A 20152-nucleotide genomic window follows, 5' to 3' on the forward strand; every position below is an offset into this window, starting at 1 on the left:
TAGTCCTTGGAAGGTTGCGAGTTAAAATCCCTGACCCCAAATTCCAATCCCAAATCCCAGACCACCAAGAGCCACTGGTGGGATCTTGAACAAAGATTCTCAGCGGCTCTGATCTATTCTACCTTACTTGCAAACTGCGTTGGATAAAATTGTCTGCAGCAGCAAGATCTAGGTCCAGGTTCCCTGGTTCGATCCTGAGCTCGGGTTACTGTCTGTGTAGAGCTTCCCATGTTCTCCCCGTGTGCGTGTGGGTTTCCTCCAGCTTCTCTGGTTTCCTCCCAACGAGTGGGAAGTAGGTGGAAGTAGGTGGATTGGCAACTACATTTCCTCTTATGTGTGACTATGTGTGCTTGGTCCCCTGCAATGGACTGGCATCACTTTGAGTATCCTGTATACCCTCATCATGTACCCAGTGTTCCCTGGATAGGCTCCGAATCAACCGTAACACTGGCCAGGATAAACCAGTTAATGAAGATGAATTAAAGCGTCTGCCAGGTAATGAAATCAGTGTCTTAAGCAAAGGTCCAAGCCAAAGGACTTCACTCACACACTGTTAGTTCATTATGCATATATGATGGGGTACTGCAGAATCAGCACACTTCTTCGGCACAGGACTTGAAACGGGTTTCTAAACTCAAGACACTGTAATCAATAATATCGACTCTGCTCCATGTATCTGTATAAAAGGTATAAACAAGTGCAGCCCTAAAGCAATAGACGTTACATCAAGATCAAGTATGTGTGCAATTATATATTGTTATATTACATTTACTGTGACAGTCACAACAAAAAAAATGAAAGTAACGACATAACAACACTGAAAGTCTAGTATGTGTGTATGGTTTTCAGTTGCATTCATAACAGTGTGTGTGTGTGTGTGTGTGTGTGTGTTCTTACCCAACATGCATGAACATGTAGCTGAAGAATCTCCAGACTTGGGCTCGGTGTCCTGGATGATACACCAGTGGGCTCTTCATGAAGTCTGGCTGATATGTCTGCAGGACCCACTTGTTGAGCCTCACCCCATAACACATAAACACCACAATCTGATATACACGCACACGCACACACACACACACACACACGCACAGAGTTATAGCAGGGTCAAAAAGTCTGACACCACTTGTTATCAACAACAGTACAAAAATCATCTCTCAAGCATGAGTCTTATAGACAGCAAGAAAGAATATGGGACAAAGAACAAATGGTAGAAAGAAAAAAGAAGGCGTGTGTGTGTGTGTGTGTGTGTGTGTGTGTGTGTGTGTGCGCACCTGCACTATGGTGACGATGGCCATGAAGACAGGCGGAGGACAGAGCCTGTTCTGATGAAAGTACCAACGTCTGTCCGTCTCACATGGGAGGATCTCGTATGCCACATAGCGCACAAAGCGCTTGTACACGCCCAGGCCCGTCTCGTCCAATAGGATCTCGCGCTGCAGAGTGCGCCGTCCATTAGCGATGGCGCGCCGGAAACTACTGGAGCGCTTACTGTTTAGCTAAAGGAGACAGAAGGAGGGATGGAGAAGGGGAGGAATTGTGTGAGACCAGTTGACTGTATGGTAATGAGGTGGTGTAATAGATCTGAGATCAAAAGTCCCTTTGTTCAAAAGACCACACACACACACACACACACACACACAGTCTAAATGTAGATGTTATTTTAGCTTGACTCCCCTGGAGTCAAGAGAGAAGTGCATGATGGGAGATGTGGTTTGTGTGTGTCTGGAAAGCTGTGATAAGCCAGCAGTGTCCTACTGCTCTGCATTTATTACCCCATTATCCCTTTAAATATCGTAAACACACACACAGTCCTCAGGCGCATGGAAACCCCCAACTATGAGTATATACAGTATATCTGCATTTCACACATTTTGTCCAACTCTCACTCTTTGATGATAGAGATTCACTTAAAGAAAGAAAGAAAGCATACAAAGAATTAATGAAGGAAACAAAGAATGAATAGAAGAACTGACAGGAAGGAAGGAAGGAAGGAAGGAAAGAAAGAATAAATAAAGAAAAGAAAGTATGGATAGAGGACATAACATGAAATAAAAGAAAGAAAGAAAGAAAGAAAGAAAGAAAGAGATGTTTTTACAAATCCCTCTTACCTCTTTCTTCCAAAATAAATGCAATTCATGTTCAAATAATTTACTTGAACCCTTTATTTTGATTTCTGAAGCAGAGCGTGTGTGTGTGTGTGTGTGTGTGTCTCACCAGCTCGATGAGCTCCTGGTAGCAGACATGGCCGTGCTGGTCGCTCTGAACGAGGGCCAGCAGCATGTCCAGCTTGTTGGGGTCCAGCTGCAGCTCATGCTGCTCCGCCAGACTGGTGAAGTTCTCCACCGCAATGAAACCAGTCTGCTCGGGGTCCAGCTACACACACACACATTTATACAAAGATGATGAGGGAGAGCAAGAAACTGACAGAGGAACAAAGCAGCTAAGTAGCTACTGCCAAACTACCTTTCTGCTAAAGTAGCTAGCTAACTACACTGAAGCTACTTTATCAAACTGGGGAAAATCTATGAATTTTCATTTTAATTTACTGCTAATTTATGCATGTAATAAAATAAGAAAGTAGCTTTCTTACGAAGTAGCTAGCTACACTACAACAAAATTTTACTTTTCTATCTGTATCGCTAGCTAGTTTTGTCACGCAATCCCTGCTAAAAAAAAAAAAAAGAGAAGCCTGGGCCAGTTAGCTTCACTGAAGCTGCTTCAAGCCAGTTCTAGCTGGTTCTAACTGGTCATGCTGATTCTAGCTTCTAGCTTGTTCTAGCTAATCACGCTAGGAAACCAACTTACTCTTCTCAGGTAATCTGGCCAGCAAACTCCAAAAGCTTAACACCAGTTAGACCACCCTCAGAGATTAGCTAAACCAGCCTAAATTTGGTGGGAAAAATATAAAAATAAAATAAAAAAAGACATTATTTTGAAAATAGCTCAGCTACTGCCACAGTACTAAAGATAAGTTAGTAGCATTGCTACTTGTCCGTCGCTACTCCATTAGATTAGATTGAAATAAAAAAAGAATTATAACACACTTATGAAACACACACAGACACACACACACTTATAATATATACAGTATATAGGCTAATTATAATAACTCCAGTCCAATCTCTCTCTCTCTCTCTCTCTCTCTCTCTCTCGCTCTCTCTTCACAAACACAATTAAAATGGTTGTGTTCTGATGCAACACCAGCAACCTGAGATTTAAGTGTCTTATTGTCTTGTGTGTGTGTGTGTGTGTGTGTGTGTGTGTGTGTGATAATTTAGAGCAGTTTAATTGAGCATAAGCCCGGGTTTTAATTCTATTAATCTCCTTCACCACACTGCACATTCACGGCTGTTTATTTACGAGAGTCAGACAGACACAGGCAGATCCGGCCACACACAAACAAAGATGAGTGTGTGGGACAGAGATGTTCAAAATGATGAAATCATAAAAGGGCACACACATTACGAGTTAAGGATGTGTCTGCCTCCACACTGCGCTGTCAGCTCTGATCTCTGACGAGAACGTAATGCATTAGAAAAGATGATGAGAAAAGTTGAAGGAGAATGGCCAGACCGGTTCGAGATGACAACAACTCAAATAACCACTCTTTACAACAGAGGTGAGCAGAAAAGCATTTCAAAACGCACAACATGGTGAACCTTCAGGTTGGATTTTTATGCTAATCGGCACCATAAACATCACTTGTCATCTTGTAGCTTGTTAACTAGCTGAGCTACGTCTCTGCTGTCATGTTGCTGCTATGAATTCTGGGAGTTTGAGCCCAGTTTGGATTGAGTTTGCAGAGTTTGGATTTCTCTTTAATATGATATTGAACATTGTTGCAGAAAAGAAGCCGTTGCTCTTTTTTGTTTTTAGGATCTAACAGAGAAACCCAATTATTATCCCTTATGTTTGAGATCATTGAAATTTTCACTCTTATTAAACACTAGTGTAACTGTGCGACCAATAACAGCGTTCCCCTATGAAATCAGAACGTCACACAAGCACTAGCCTTTTACAGGAATAATGAAAATGCAGCACCAACCAACAAATTAGCACTAGAATCTCTAAACACATATTTGATTTGTTTCAGGTTGGAGATTTCCTTTTAGGTCAATGAATGAATTATAAAGATATTCACATGGTTTCTCTATATTCTCAAAAGTAAAAGCATCACATTTCCCAAAAAAATGTGGAAACATACACACACACACACACACACACACACACACAGAGCTAGTAAAGATTACAGTATAAAATCGCAAACGTGTGAATGCCTAGAGCTCTTCCTGAAGATGTACTAAATCTTCTTCCCTGAGTGTGTGTGTGTGTGTGTGTGTGTGCGCGACATTGTATCACCACAAGGTTTTGAAGTGAGAACAAGATGGAGCGAAGGAGCTAAAAAGGGTCAGGTGGATGGATGGATGGATGGAGGAGACGTGCATACAGTACCAAAGTGAGGAAATAAAGGAAAGCAGAGAGGAAGAGTGAGAGGCCACTGAGGTGATGAAGTGAGGAAGATGAGTACAGAGGGCAATGGGGGGAAAGCCAGAGGAATGAAAAACGTTACTGATTCGACGCAGACATGCTGCAGTGTCGCCATGGTTACAGGCGACCAAAGTGTCACCCATTAAGGTAGAGACAGAATGAGAGAGAAAAAGAGGTGGACAGGTTAAAAAACAAAAAACAAAAGCAAAGGATTGAGTAAAATGAGAGGAGATGACTCACAGCAGGTGACTGAAGACAGTCTGATTGGAGAGAGGGAGGGACGGCTTGAGCGAGAGAGCGAATGAATTAGAAGAACAAGTCCCTGACAGGGGAAGAAACGGCTGAATGGTAACTCTGTTAACCTCCGGTTCTTGCTGACACTCACCTCAGCTACCATGACAGAACGCTACAAAACCAATAAACAAAGACGCTGATATGCCTCAGCGAGACACCACTGACCGTCTGCTCTCCCTCAATGCTGTTCTACTAAAATACCCCTAAAGTATTTGCTGTTTCCATGGTTGCGGTGAACACTAGGGGAGATCTGTAAGCACAGTACAGACTTTTTCTGGGTTTAAATACTGTTAGTAATGTGTTCTCTCGTTGGCTTTCTTTCAGTTTGGAACCCCCTCTGCTGTTTTAAGGGCTGTGCGTTAGCTCAGGTGAAGTTTGGCATGAGACGTAGAGGTGGAAAAGGCACAAGGTAACACTTTACAACAACTCATAGACAGTTATGCAGGCATTAAGCAGGAACAAATGAGTAGTACTATATTAACCCTTGTCACTGCTATTAACTACTAATGAATACTGGGTAATTACTTAGGAAGTACTAATAAAGTAATGGATTGGTAGTTCATTATGAATTAAACAATAATTACTGAGTCTTATATCTCTCCCCTCTGGCAACATCTAGCTAACTAGGGATTTGTAATGAGTACAGGTGTAATGCAATAACACTGTCTGCTCTCGCCTATCATACAATAGCTACCAACCGAGGAGGCGGAAGGCTAACACATGCTTCTGCTGAGACACGTGAAACCAGTCGCCTTTTCAAACTGCTCCTCATGCTGCATCACAGGGCAGTGTAACACACTCTAAAGAAAGTGCTATCCGCCTTCTTCCACAAACATGAGCTCACAGACACCCATGACTGGCTAGTGTCACTCTGACTGACAGGGGAGAAAGAGTATGCCACCCCTCTAAGGGTGGAACCAATTTTCAGTCACTAATCCATTGAAAAATGTGGAACACTCGGTTTGTTATCTACTGTCAAAATATAAACTCGGCATAATTACATTAATGACACTATGGCATTATTGTATATTATATATACTATTAATACTATTATTAAGGAGGCCTTTCAATGTGCCACAATGGTCTTTTCAAAGCAGCAAAAAACAAATTTGGGTTTTTAATCAACTAGTAAGCTAGTTTCTAGAAAACCATCACTTTGCTAGGTAGCTAGTCAGCAAGCTACTATTTTAGCAAGCAGAGCCTGTACGTGAATCAAACAGGAAGTAGTAATCATGTAAAAGATAAAAGAAAAGTGTGAAACAAGTAAACTTTAAAAAGAGTGCCTAAAAATATATTTTTAAAATGGGAAGCTAATATTGAAAGGTCATGATGAGAAAATCATGATTTGGAACGAAGCCACTCAGAGCCTCTCAAAGAAAAATAAAAAATAATCATTTTAAAATCAATTCTCACTCACTGGAACACGGTGGGACTCTTTTACAAACGGCACTGTGAGAGTGGAGCATAGTGGGAATGTAAGATTGGCCTAAGCACAGAGAAGCTGTGGCGTAAAGCAGATTAGCGCAGTGTGTTCAGCGAAGTCATGGTGTGGTTTAATTTGGAGCGCTGATTAGTTGCGCAGTGGACTCGCGCTCTGTCACCAGAGACTTTCCACTTCTCCGGCAAAGAATTCTGGGTCAGGAGAGGGCTCATTTCCCTCCATAACACCTTCTCTGCACAGATGGTGCCTGCTCACTCACATACACGCACAAACGTACCTACACACACTCTCTCTCAGACACGCTTAGACACACTTCCTATTCTTCATTTAGTTCCAAAGTGCATTATCTACTAATAATGGACAACAGATATAAAAAGGAGGTGTAGGCTAGACAACAGACAACTCACAGATATTAGACAAACTCGGTTCTAAATCTGCTGACTACAGCAACACTTTAGCTAATTATCCACTGTAGGCAGGGAAGGCTATATCTGGGAATATTTACTTGCATTATATATGCTAATAAAGAATAAAAGCTAGTGGGAAGTAATTAGCGCTGCACTCGAGGTCCTGACTGCTCCCCAGTAGCTTTTTATAATATGTCATTTGCAATTCATTTAAATGAATAAATATGACACTGTAAAGGTAAAAAGCAGCTCCCGGGTGGATATAGCAGCATCATTTAAACTTAACGTTAAGGTAATACTTGATGTGCGAGTTGAGGACGCAGCAGCTACCTGAAACAGCATTGCTCATTTACTCATTTACCTGCGTACCTTTTGTGCATCTGGAGGATTTAGACATCTGTCCACTAAGGGGCAGGTGAGATTCTAAACATGCCTCAGGAGCACTTCGCCTTCTTTGACCACTTCTAAGCAGTGAAGATATAGGGAGTTAATGTGTATGTTGAGAAAAAGTCCAGATGATGTATATTAAGCCACCGAACCGATCATGTTGCACCTAAAATCTAGCATTGTACAACAGTGTCTATTGTATGCAATTTCTGTGAGGAGATGTTCATTTAGTATGTATGGAAGGAGTCTCCAGTTTGGGTGCTTCATAACAACGACGTTTTTAAAAAAATCACTACATCCATGATGAAGCAACGTAAGGAGCTATCTACTGTAGCGAGCTGCCATAAAGCTAACAAAGTCAGAGTTATCTTAGCCACAGACGCCAGGAAAAGTCACCAATTCCTTCCATCTCTAGTCATTGTAGAGGCAGCCAGGATGATTTAAAAACACAGTAAACTTTCCATCTCCACTAGAGTCATAGGTTACGCAGGCTACTGTATGTCAAAGTCTTCCCAGTGTGTGTGTGTGTGTGTGTGTGTGTGCTATGTGGGATCAACCTCGACCAAGCTAACACGACTGCACGTAGCATGAAAGAAACTGCAAGAGATTTGTCAAGGGAACTTGTTTTTTAACTACACCATGCTTGCTGCCAAGGTCGAGTGTGTTCTTGTCGAAATATCTGCTCCCTATTACACACTCCTGCCTAGCGCTGTGAGTGCGACTGGCGTGACACAGACGATGTGGAGTTCAGAGTCGTGAGGAGAAGTCAACAGCGCTCTGGAACACAGCCGAGGGAGAACTGTGTAGTTTAACTGCTACAGACTTTTCATTAATAGACCGACGTATTCTTCATTAATAGCTCCAGTGTTACACTCAGACACCCTCCAGCGATGCTAAACACAGTATGGGCTCCAGCGCTGTTAGCATTAACGATTTTGGATAGCAGGATTTCAGTGCTATTAGCGCTGCATATATTAGACACTGTTAAATTAGTTCTTGCTCTTATCCTATGGAAGTGAGTTAACATTAGAGAAAGATACTGTAAAGACAAAAGTAAGTTCCTTAGACGCTCTAGTGGTGTCCACTGTGTAGCTATAATATTTACACGACACTGATCATAGTTAGGGTAATTGCCATATTAAACTCACTGCCCACGTTAACAGGAACACCTGTACCCCTGCTCATTCACACAGTTATCCAATTAGCTAATCATGTAGCAGCAGCACAATGCTAAAATCATGCAGATACACATGCTGAACAGAAAAGCATCTCAGAATGCACAACCTGTCGAACCTCGAGAGTGATAGCTCATCGCAAGACCAGAAGGCTGCATCGCGTTCCACTCCTGTCAGCCAAGAACAGGAATCTGATCCTACAATGGGCATAGACTCTCCAAAATGGGACAGCTAAAGTTCGGGAAAAAAAAAACAGGTAATGTTCTTCCATATTTATGCATTGTGCTGCTGCCACATGATTGCAGAAAATTACATTTACAAATATGTATGTCAAATAAAGGTGAAAGACAAAGGTTTAAACGCAGTGTCTGTCACAACAACCTATGTGCATGTTTTAGACAAATGACACAAAAACAAAAGCACTTAAATATACCATTCCACCAGGCCACTATAACTACCTTCAAATATAATAATTAAAATCTTAATATCGCATTAATGTTTGAATCTGTTTAATGTCTCATGCTAGAAATAGCGTTTTCCACAAGGTTATGAAAAATGTACACTCCTGGGCAAAAAAAAAAAAAATGGGCCAAGCCCAAAATGGCAAATATTAAGCTTTCAATGGTCATAAAATGAGCAAGAATGAAACAAATGCACTCCTGAGAGCTCCTGTGCCACCATTTGCTTGTTTATTTTTGCTGCAGTGAGCTGTTTGTTAAGGGGAAAAACTAGAAACAGTGAAATTCACTTCTATAATCTTCTTGTACGCAAAGGTAAAATCATGATAATGATTAAAATGTTTGATGTAAAATTCAGACTAACACATCTGAGTGTACAAAATTCTCCAAAAATATCTTCTGGGATGGTTTTTTTCTTAGAAGATTAGTCATTATTTGGTTATCTGCCGCACCTGATGAAGCCCATTAAGGACCACACGGCTTAAACATTTAAAGAAATCAAAGGGAAAAGCTTCCCATACTAACTTCCTTTATTTATTTGTTTATTTCTTGCTAATTTCCTGACCAATGATTAGTTGTTAAGCCCATTGCAAGCTTAATATTTTGCCATTTTGGGCTTGGCCCATTTTTTTCCCGAAGTGTACATTCGTTTTAGTTACTTGTCATTTAAACAGATTCACCCCATGAAATATTTGGAATCTTCCTCAAGTCAAATGTTCAACAGAAAGCTGCATCGTCCGAATTTCCGGAAGATCATGAGAAGAAGAAAAGTCTCTCACTCTGTTTTCCTTGTTGTCAGAGATATTGTGATACTGACTGATGAGGTCACTTTGAAAGTATGAGCCTGTTACCAAAATGATTCATTCAAAAATAGTTTAAGTAACCCAATCCAAGCCTGTTACTCATTTAAGAGCAAAAAGTCAGAAAAGAAACCTTATAAAAATATGACAGTGTTTCCTAAACTGGTTAAAAACATTTTTTGAATGGTTAAATGTGTGTTTTCTTAGATTCGAAGTTGAAAAATTATTTTTTTAACTTGTGCATCGCAAATCGAAGTCATGTTCCCGGTTTCTCGAGTTCTCAGGTTTCACTGTTTCTACCTACTTCTCTTTCTACATTTTTTTTTTTCCAGTTTATCGGTTCTCTCAGTGCTCAGCTCTTGGCTTACAGATGTGTCGGGTGTGGAATATCTTCTGCTTTTGATTTATGCCTGCCTTTTTGGATTATAATGCAGATTTTACCTCTGAACAAAATGTCTGCCTGCGATATAAACCCTTCCATAGACCTGCTGTTATTCATGGAAAGGTCTAAAGAAGAAGAAAAAGACCCGAGTCCTGCTGCTTTAGCATTATTAAATAAGAAACATTTTAGTATTACAGCTTATAATTAATTCTCACAATTCTCATAACAAATCTCAATCCATGGATATATTATCACCATGTACTGTAATAATGAAATATCCACTATTTATAAAACCAAACATATTATATACCAGCAATTTTATGACAACGTCAGAAATTTTTTTTTTCTGATTTTTAAAGCCAGTTTTAGACTCTGCGATTTCAGCAGTCGTTTAAAATTATTACCTGTCACATTGTACGAGATCACATGTCAGATTGTACAATGAAGATCCTCTAACGATAGACCTGTGATTAACGAAAATGACTAGGTTTGGCTTACTTTGTCAAATCAGCTCCATCCGGGCTTGTGTAAACGGAAATAGAAACCGAAACGCGCTTCTGTAAACAGAAACATTCTTCAAAGTCAGATTGTATTTACCATAACACCACCATTAAGTACGAAGATAAGCTATATATTTGGGTTGCCAGGTTTTGAGTGATCAAAGCAGCCCAATGGCCAATCAAAAGGAGTCCCAAAAAAAAAAAAAAAAACAGCCCAATACTGAAAACTTGTGAAAATGTAATAACACCTGCAAAGTAATGCCCAAGATGATTTACTAACATGTTCTCATTATGGCTCTGGTCTGTTTTGCATGTTTACCTTAATGTATTTGTAATTTGGGGCTTAGAATTACTGCTTAAAAGCGCATAGTACATGACAGAGTCAAAGCACATTCATTAATCTAGCCCCTGTTGTGTGATTTACTTCAGCCTGAAAGTCGCTTTGGCAACAGCGAAGCATTGTGTGGTTAAATTAATACAACCGAAAGGCAGATATTACATTGCTCAGAAGCCCATTTCTTTCATTTTAAGACTAAATAAAACCTTCGGGTTCCTAGTAATAATGAGAAAAGGTGTTTTTTTTTTTTTTTTTTAATATTAGATTTGTTACAAATTCATATCTCCGATTCTAACTGCTTTCAAAGAGCCTGTGGAAAGGATTTTCGTTTCATTTACCTTATGAAAAGAACACAGTCATGTCAACACGCTTTCGTTTCACATTCATCGTCATGTTTCACCACCTTTAATCAACATTCTACTTGCCACACTATTGTGCAGATTTCAGTTTTACTTTCTTTCCCCACCTCCTGAGACAGTGAAACATGACACGGTGTACTGTTAAAGAAAAATAATTAATGACGTCTGTGATGTGATGCTGTTTTCACATCAAAGTTGATCATTTTCCCATAACAGCACATCCTGAAGTGTTTTACTCCTCTTATTCCAAAGTGATTTTCCAATGCAAACAAGTTTTCATTCATTCATTCATTCATTTAAGAACAACATACTTTTTATCTGTTTAGTAAGTAAAGTAATTTTAGTGTTGTAGAACATCTATAAAATAACTTTGCTATAAACTGTCTATAAACTCCTACCAGCTATAAACTGTCATTCCCTCACTAGCGTCTCTTTTTTTTCCCCTCTCTCCCAAAATTAATAAGGGAGAAAGGAAGATTGTCCTGAAGACTTTTCCATGATGGAAACAGGAGACTCCTTCTAAAAATGTGAAATAAATGGCTCCTCTTAGAAAAATTCACCATTTCAATAATTAGACACATTTTTAAACCGTTTATGTGCTATACAAGTCCCTGTGTAAGTTGTTATTACGGAAAGGATAACGTATTAGAACGAGTGCGTTGATATAAAATTGTGATTTGCCTTGAAGCCAGATCTACTGTCAAAAAAATAAATAAATAAATGAATCAATCAAAATGAATCAACAATCAGAATCAAGAAACTCAACAGTGCTGTGGTACAATATACAAGAATGAGTCAAAGGAAAACCTTTAAAAAAAAAAAGTGAATGGAGATTACATAGAAAAATGATGCACATTTCTGACACCTATTTGCAATAAACAAAGCAAAAGAAAACAAGGTTTTCATTTGACTCACTGTTTTCTTTTTTTGTTTGTTTGTTTGTTTTAACCACAGCATAATAATATTTCTAGCCTTCACATCAGCAGTTCAAAAGAGGGGTTGTGGCAGTTCAAAAATGAGGATCTGGCAACAATGACTATTACCTTCTACTAGCTATTCCTGTATAAGCAATAACGAAGACACTGTTTGTTTGTATTCTTTTAAATGTAATATTTTAATAAACATATCGAATGAAAGATGAGAAGAAAAAATGTAAAAAAAAAATAAATAAATAAATAAAAGTACACAATTTTCCACTTTAGCTTTAGCTAAAACGTCTGAAGGTTGCTTTATTCACTTTGCACTTTGGAGCTATGAGGCTAATGTAGCTAACATGTAATGAAAGTATTTTTTGTAAATACATTACTAAATCTTTATATACTAGCTTTTAATGCTTTAAGCAAGCTTAAAGTTCAGCTTTCTGCTACAAATCCTGCTTTAAAGCTGTGCGAGGCAGGGGCAAACTCAGCTGAGGCAAAATAGCAACTCCAAGATGGCCGCCCCATAACGTTACAGTCTTCAGGTTTGTTTATAGGTTACAGTGAGTCACACTGTCCTAAATTACATCAGCAGGTGTGTGTGTGTGTGTGTGTGTGTGTGTTTAAAACATCACTGAATAACTGGATGGAGTCTGAGGCGGATGTTTACACAAATGATTTTGGATGAGACTATGACTTAGCTACATTAGCCTTGTAGCAATAGTGCTAAACTAAACTAGCAAACTCTGGACAGCAAGGCCTTGTGAGGAAAACTATGTAAATTCAATTTCTCCACAGAACCATTGATTTAATCTGTAAATGAATTGGACTCCACCTCACTCGTAAAAGTGCTAGTAAAACATTAGCGTCTAAGCATTTTCTAAAGCAAAGAAATGAGCATGTCATTATATTCTCATCCGTGAAATATCCTGAGACATATATTTCTGCGCTCGGCTGTGTATGGAGTCAGACTCTAGCAAGAATCCGTGCCATTGCGTATTACGCTCGGTCCCCATCTAGTGAGCTTATGCCAGCAATACTCAGCCATGTGTGTGTGTGTGTGTGTGTGTGTGTGTGTGTGTGTTTTACAGCCAGAAATAGCCTGAGCTCAGCACTCCTCCCTGTAACAGAAAACTCATCAACTCAATGAAACAGCAGTCGCCAAAACACACACACACACACACACACACACACACACACTTCCTAATGTGCCACGCTCAATGGTGCATGCATGGACACACACCCACGACATCGCAGCAAATTTACCAGTCTTTGCTCGAATCACACATACACAAACGCATATGGCATGCACCCACAGTGTCAGCAACAGCCTGCTCTAGTTTCTGACACACACACACACACACACACACACACACACTTAATTGGTGAGTCTCATATGATCGTTCGCCTCAGGAGCAGCGAATAAATCTCCCTCAGAATGACTGATATGTCAAACTGTCTGTCAGTCAACATGTTCTTTAAAGATCAACACACACACACATACACACACACACACACACAAAGCATTTTCATGGAAGACATTGCTTATGTGGCTTCCCTTAAAGCTCCTTTGTGACTATGTCTATTGTTTACAGCATATAAACATTTATAAACAAATTTAAAAATAAAATTAAAAAAAAATTGAATTGAGATACTCGTCCGATTCGGCCCGACTGAAATGAACATCGGTGAAGATTTCCCATCATTCCTTTCACCTTACGAAGGTTTCATGAAAGTTTGAAACGCATGGCAGCCAACACTACCTCTCTAACATGAGTGTGTTTACATGCACATTAATAATATAAACTGCATACTATGATAGTCTACTGTATATCGGATTTGAGACATGAGTAAGGATGAAACAATCCAATTCCTCCATTTTTTTTTTTAATTTTTTTTTTATAAGATACTGATATCAGATTTTTTCCCTTCAGATTATTAGATTAGATTAGATTATTAGATTACATGTACTCATGATCAACGTTTAGGCAGTTTTCATGTGAAAACGTAATAGTGGTTGATGCCTCATTATTATTAATATTATTATTATAGTGGTCTTATCACTGTAATTCATTTGCATTAATAATATTGCCTATACGGGTCCCTCCAGAAGTATTGGCACCCTTCATAAATGCAGATCATTTTGAAATGCACTGTTTGTGTTTAAGCAAAGCATGTTTAAATAGACATTTCTGCTCATTTTTTTTTAAATGAAGGGTGCCAATAGTTCTGGAGGGCACTGTATATCAGGTGTTATCCTTCAAAATATTGAATTTAACGCAGTCTGGTTCTATATGCATCAGTATCCTGTAGTTCAGTTACCAAAGCAGACTTTAGACTTTCCTAAGCCTAGAAAGATCTTAATTCCTTTTAATTCTACAAATCTCCTGCTTTTGCATACTTAAGTGTTGGTTTTAACAACATTGGTCTTTTATTTTCACTGACTGTAACTCAGTCTCAGTACCCGGCCCCACCACCCCACAAAAAAAATATACTAATAAAATTATAATAATTTCGTTTCCAAGTTCCAGCCAAATGTCTCCACAAGGTCAAATTTTTCATGGTTTTGTCAATATTTGGACATTTTGGGTTGTATTCAGAGTTGCCGACTTTTGTTGACAGAACTTTGTCAATATTTACGTAGGTCACATAGATTCAGAGACATGTTGCGCAGCTGCTTAAGTTAAATTTCTGGGCCATTCGGATTATGCAACAACCTGTGTGTAGTGCACACCTCCGGATGTCTGAGACGGCGATTCTTATTACCATCTAAAACACCACCTTTAAACACAAGCACTTGCCTTTAAGCCGGAAAAAAAGGGGGATAGAAAATGCGGACTGAAGCAGATAGCAGATAGTTTATTTTTTAAATTTGCTGTCACGTTAAATACAATTAAGCAAGATAATTTATAAATGATAATATGAAAAAAGGCTAGTAGGATGATGGCAAGCATTGAAATACATCTACATCTACATGAATAGTCCTAGTTGTAACAAAGTAGCTTCCACTCTAATTATTCAACAGCTTATAAAATAGCACTTGATCCAGCACAACTTATTAGTTTGCATTTTATTTTTTTATCTCATGTGCTGACAGTTAATTGTGTAAAATTCTAAATCAAGGTCATGAAATCATTATGTCTGAGTGAGATTTAGGCTTGTTTTTTTAAATCACATTTTTAATTTGCTATTTTGCACTGGCCAAATAATTCAATGTGCTGTCCTGTGAAGAAGGATAAGCTGACCAAGCACTCATGTGCTACACTGAGAGCTCAGTTTAAATTCATTCAAAATTTTATCCATAAAGATTTCTATTGAGATAAGCGAAGTCTCCTGTCTCCCCCATTGTCCTCCATCGGGAAATTAAAAAAAAAGACTCTTTCGTGTACTTTAAAGCAAGTAGTGCTGTAGTTACATCTGAATACCGATGTACACGATTCCTCACTGTGCCTGCTTAACTGAACTCTGAATACGGCTCTTGGTCTTCAGAAAGCATTCAAAACCTGCACACTAACACATACACAATCGATCAACATGTCTTTACCAAATATTTACTGAAATCTTCTCCTATCTAGCCATGTTATTTTATAAAACATCATAAAACATCATTTATTACGTTATATTCTGTGCTATTTACCACACACACACACACACACATACACACACACCCAATAATGTTCTGTAAGGAGAGAAAGCCTTGGGAAGTTTTAAGCATAAGAAGAGCTGCCCTGCTCGTTTTGGACGAATCTGAAACAATTTGTTCCTTATATATATCTTTACTCAGCTAGACTTCTAAGATATACTACTGTAAAGGTTATGAAATGACTGTGATATTACACATGCTCCGGTCATAACAGGAATCTCCGGTAAGAATGAACTACAGGATATTAAACTCGATAATTTTAATTAGTTTTCTGTTCTAAAGGTGATGTAATGATTCATGATCAGTAATAATGACTAATTCAATTTTCCTGTCATGATAATCACGTAACGAATGTCCAGCGCACTCATGAAATCCTACAATGCATAGCAATAGGTTTAGTGTCCAATCCGTGTACTTTACATGATACGGGAATACCCAAGGACCAGATGGGAACGACCTAGAAGGTTTCAAGGTTCAAAGGTCATGACCTGATATGAAATGCACAGATACAAATGAAGAAATGAATCATGTGATTATGATCCCAGGATGCTGCTGATGATAACAAGATATACTTCGAGGCATTGTGGCTGGTGCACTCGCTTCCCTGAGGCCACGCTGCAGTGATCACAAGCCCTGTGTGTGTGAGGCGTGTGTGTGAGGGGTGTGTGCACGCGTGCGCGCGCGCGTGTGGACATATAGTAACGCCACTACCCTCACCTAGCCTGATGTGACACCGTGTCCTGCTTTCACGGGGCTTTCACATCGGTGCCAACCTGACTGGGTCAGGTCACAGCATGTTTTCCAGACCAGCATGGATGCTGCATTTGCATTACCATCACACACACACACACACACACGTCCATCATTCTTTTTCGTCCACTCGTCTCAGCCTCTCTTCCCTCTCTGCATGCCCTCATCTGCTGCATCCCTCCATCTCCACAACACACAAACGTACAGACATATGCATGCACATGCACGGAGGAAGGAGACGGTCGCCATGGCAACCGCGCCGTTGCTTGCTTACCTGCTCCTGAATGAGCTGAAACAGTGAGCTCCTATCCATATACCGGGCCCTGCTTCACCAACCGCCGCAACGAGATACACACTCACACACACATGCTCACACGCCTGCACCCACCAGGGCGCCACACACCCCCTTCACTCCCCTCTCTCTCTTCTCAAACACACGGAGGCTGCGGAGGCTGGAGTACGATTCCGAGGGTCCCCTCCGGTCAGGGAGGAGGAAGGGGCTGCGTCCTTATGTGGGAAGGGGGAATCCAGGACAGATCTGTCTCTCTGTCTGCCTCTGCAGATGCACTTGCCTCCTTCGGCTCCCTCTTGGCAGAATGCAGCTCTTGCTCTCTCTCTCTCTCTCTCTCTCTCTCTCTCTTACTCACTCTCTCACTCACTCTCTCTCTCTCTCTGGTTGTCTCTCCTTCCTTCTGCTTTTCCCCTCTTCCTTTCCCCTCGTCTTGCCACTTCTACCTATATGTAAATCTCACTCTGTCACTCCCTCTCTCTACCCTTCGTACAAGCAGCACTGCTTGAATGCTAATAAGGAAGGGGAGGGAGGTGGCATCCGCCAGCCAATAGGAAGCCAGTGGGGCGTGTCTGACAGGCTGCAGCTTTACCTCACACACACACACACATATACACAAGCATTTGTAGTATGCTCGTGCTCAGCCTTTTACAACAACCATGTTTTTTTTTTTTTTGTTTTTTTTTATGCAAAAGATATCAAACCATTTGTACCATATACATAGTGTATGTTAAGGTTTAACAGAAAACTGTAAGACATGGTGATGTTATGTTATAATATATATATGTATACATTTTTGTTTGTTTATATGTATAGTAAGTATGCCATGCCATAACAATGTAATATGGAATAAAACACTTGGGGGTGTTAAAAATAATCAACAACCAGGTGAAAATGGTGCATCCCGAAGTCTTTTATTCTTCTCACACCACAGCAATTTGACCATTTTTATTTACTGCAGAACGACATGTCATACTTCTTATCCATTTATAGCTACCTTTAAATATTGTGGTATGTCCTTGAAACAAGTTTCTGTTATCACTTACATTATAGAAGCACCATCCTCTTTTTTCCTCTCTCTCTCTCTCTCTCTCTCTCTCTCTCTCTCAAAGTTAATAAGACAAAAAAATGCAGTTTGTTATGTTACCGAGAACCCGTACAGCCCTCCATATGAGAAAACCTTATGTGTTGACACTGGAGACTCCTTCCATAAAGACTAAATAGACAACTCCCTCCATACATGCTAAATAAACAACGTTACTATATATACAATTATGCAAGTCCGCTGCGGAGCGTCCGCCGTACAGGTCCCTGTGTAAGTCGTTACTATGGAAATGATAACGCGTTCAAACTGTCAGAGGTGCTGAACATTATAGAAAATATACCAACAAGTTCTTACCAATCAGAATCGAGAATCAGGTGCGTAAAGCAGAAAGCAGAACCATGATACTATTACAGTTATATGTGTAATACATAAGAAAATATGTAATAAACATAGTTAAAATAGAGCCTCAAATTAAAACCATAGTAATGTCCTGGATAAATATGTAATAAACGTAGCTATCATTAGGCGCCATTGTAACAACCCTGGTAGCATTATGGTTGAATTTGTATAAGTAAAGTACATCAAAATGTTTATGAGACGATTCCATATGAACGTCCCACTCTTGTAGTTTTCACGATTTTGGACGTTTTCTGATGAGTTCGTGAGTTCATGACATGACTCTTTTAGAAATATAGCAAAACCTGTGATCGTTTGCTTTGGCATTGCTGCTAAGTGCCACTGTAGTCTTTGTAGTCATTTGAAGTCTTTTCTTAGCAATTCTTAGCGATTTATCATCACATCTGAGAGAAATGTTGATATTCCAGATTGTTTTGCGACATTTTTACTGGTACTGTGCCTTTCCATTGTACATATAAAAGACATAAACCAGCAGTGTGCTAGCTAAATACATCATTAGCCTCAGTAATTAGCTAGTAATTAGCTATACTTTATAAACCGTGCTCTCATGACTAGCGCTCTAACCGTTTTAACAGGTCAAACAAATGATATTATACAAATAAATGATATTTGACTGTACCAATATTTACCACAGTAACCCATTACTGTTACCACGGTGAAGTAGAATACAGTGAATTTTCTGATAGGGAGGTTCAAATTCAGATGATGATTTTTTTTTTTTTTTTTGAAAAGGTGCAGTTAGCACACAGGTTTCTATATTCTATCTAAGAACGTATGCAGTGTGAAGTCTCTCTCTCATCTGACACACACTATTGACTTCAGTGGAGTTTGAGAAAGAGAATGTGGCTCGGGAAATGCAAAGCATGCACTGTAGGCATATTGACTTGGCTATTTATCACACTCCCTCTCCGTCCTCACTCCTGAGGGTGAAATAATGGATTATAAAAGCCTACACTTACAGAAACAGATGAAAATGAATGAATATTTGGTTCTCCAGTCTGTCAAACACATTAGGCATGAGCTAGAGTTAGCATGCTAGCTGAAGACAGGAATCAGTAGAAATCAAGAACAACAGCCACCTAGTGTTAGTCACATCAAGCTATTGTAGAATGAATCAGCCACGCATTTCATATTTGATCAGCTGAAAAATGAAGTTTCAAGACATGTTTCGTTTAGAACTGAAGCTACTAGGCTAATATTGCTAACAAATAATTGTGAAGCTTAGTAGCCTCCAGATTATGGAGCATTGTGTAAGCAGTATACTTGTCTACAAAGACATTGTGTTACTCAGTAACATAAATTGTGGTACTCAGTAATATAAATTGTACATCGACAAGTTGAACCCGAGTGCGATGCTGGTTTAGAGTGATACTGATAACGTATGATCGTACGATAACGTCACGTTATACCGTTGAGTTGTGATTTTGTAGAGAATGTAGGGGTAATGAGGGTTTTTTTATCTCCACAGATTTTTTTTCTTGCTATTTAAATGCTAACTCATCCAAAGAGACCACAAACCCACCTTCTTGCTCACAAAGGTCGCAAACATACAAGTTAAAGTTCTCTACAACGAACGTGAAGAAACAGCGGTAATGGCTAACAATGGCTAACGTCTCAGTTCTGGACTGGTTTCTGGCTCCAGTGTAGATCGCTTTAAATAAATAAATAAATTCAAACAAATAAATGTGATATAAAATAAAACTGGAAACTGACATGAATTTTTGCACATTCCATCTGACAGAAATCTAAAGAAATTAAATATGAGCTTACATTATCTAGAAATTCTCAGCGGGCTGTCTGTGTGTTGTTGTTTTTTTTTTTATCTTTATTTTTGTGGACCTCAAATGAAGCAGATGGAACCGACGTTCTTCGGCCGCCTGGCACGTTCAAGCACTCGTCTTTTTTTTTTCCACTCTAAAAACACATTCCCACTGCCAACAAATAGGGATGTAATAATAGCTCCTCATTAACAGTGAGCATTTCGTTGGCTTACGGCAAATATAACAGCCATCGTGTTCAGAGTAACTGCCAGTTTTAACAAGAATGGACTACAGACAGTCTCG

At 39.4% G+C, this 20152-nt stretch overlaps 1 protein-coding gene across 2 annotated transcripts in view; it reads right to left on the reverse strand.

Moving 5' to 3' along the window:
- Positions 1-20152, reverse strand: part of rhbdl1 (rhomboid, veinlet-like 1 (Drosophila)) — a 49705-nt gene that overhangs the window by 19380 nt on the left and 10173 nt on the right. The window contains exons 1-4 of one of the 2 annotated variants that reach the window (XM_026926656.3): positions 16613-17090; positions 2215-2373; positions 1272-1496; positions 898-1046 (exon numbers count right to left, since the gene is read on the reverse strand). In XM_026926656.3, coding sequence (XP_026782457.1) covers positions 898-1046; positions 1272-1496; positions 2215-2373; positions 16613-16651 — 572 coding nt within the window. In that variant the 5' untranslated portion in view covers positions 16652-17090. Of the gene's footprint in view, positions 1-897; positions 1047-1271; positions 1497-2214; positions 2374-16612; positions 17091-20152 lie in introns of those variants that run through there. The other variant, XM_026926657.3, reaches the window with a different exon arrangement.

This window comes from Pangasianodon hypophthalmus, chromosome 1, assembly GCF_027358585.1.
Source record: "Pangasianodon hypophthalmus isolate fPanHyp1 chromosome 1, fPanHyp1.pri, whole genome shotgun sequence".
NCBI classification, from domain to species: domain Eukaryota; kingdom Metazoa; phylum Chordata; class Actinopteri; order Siluriformes; family Pangasiidae; genus Pangasianodon; species Pangasianodon hypophthalmus.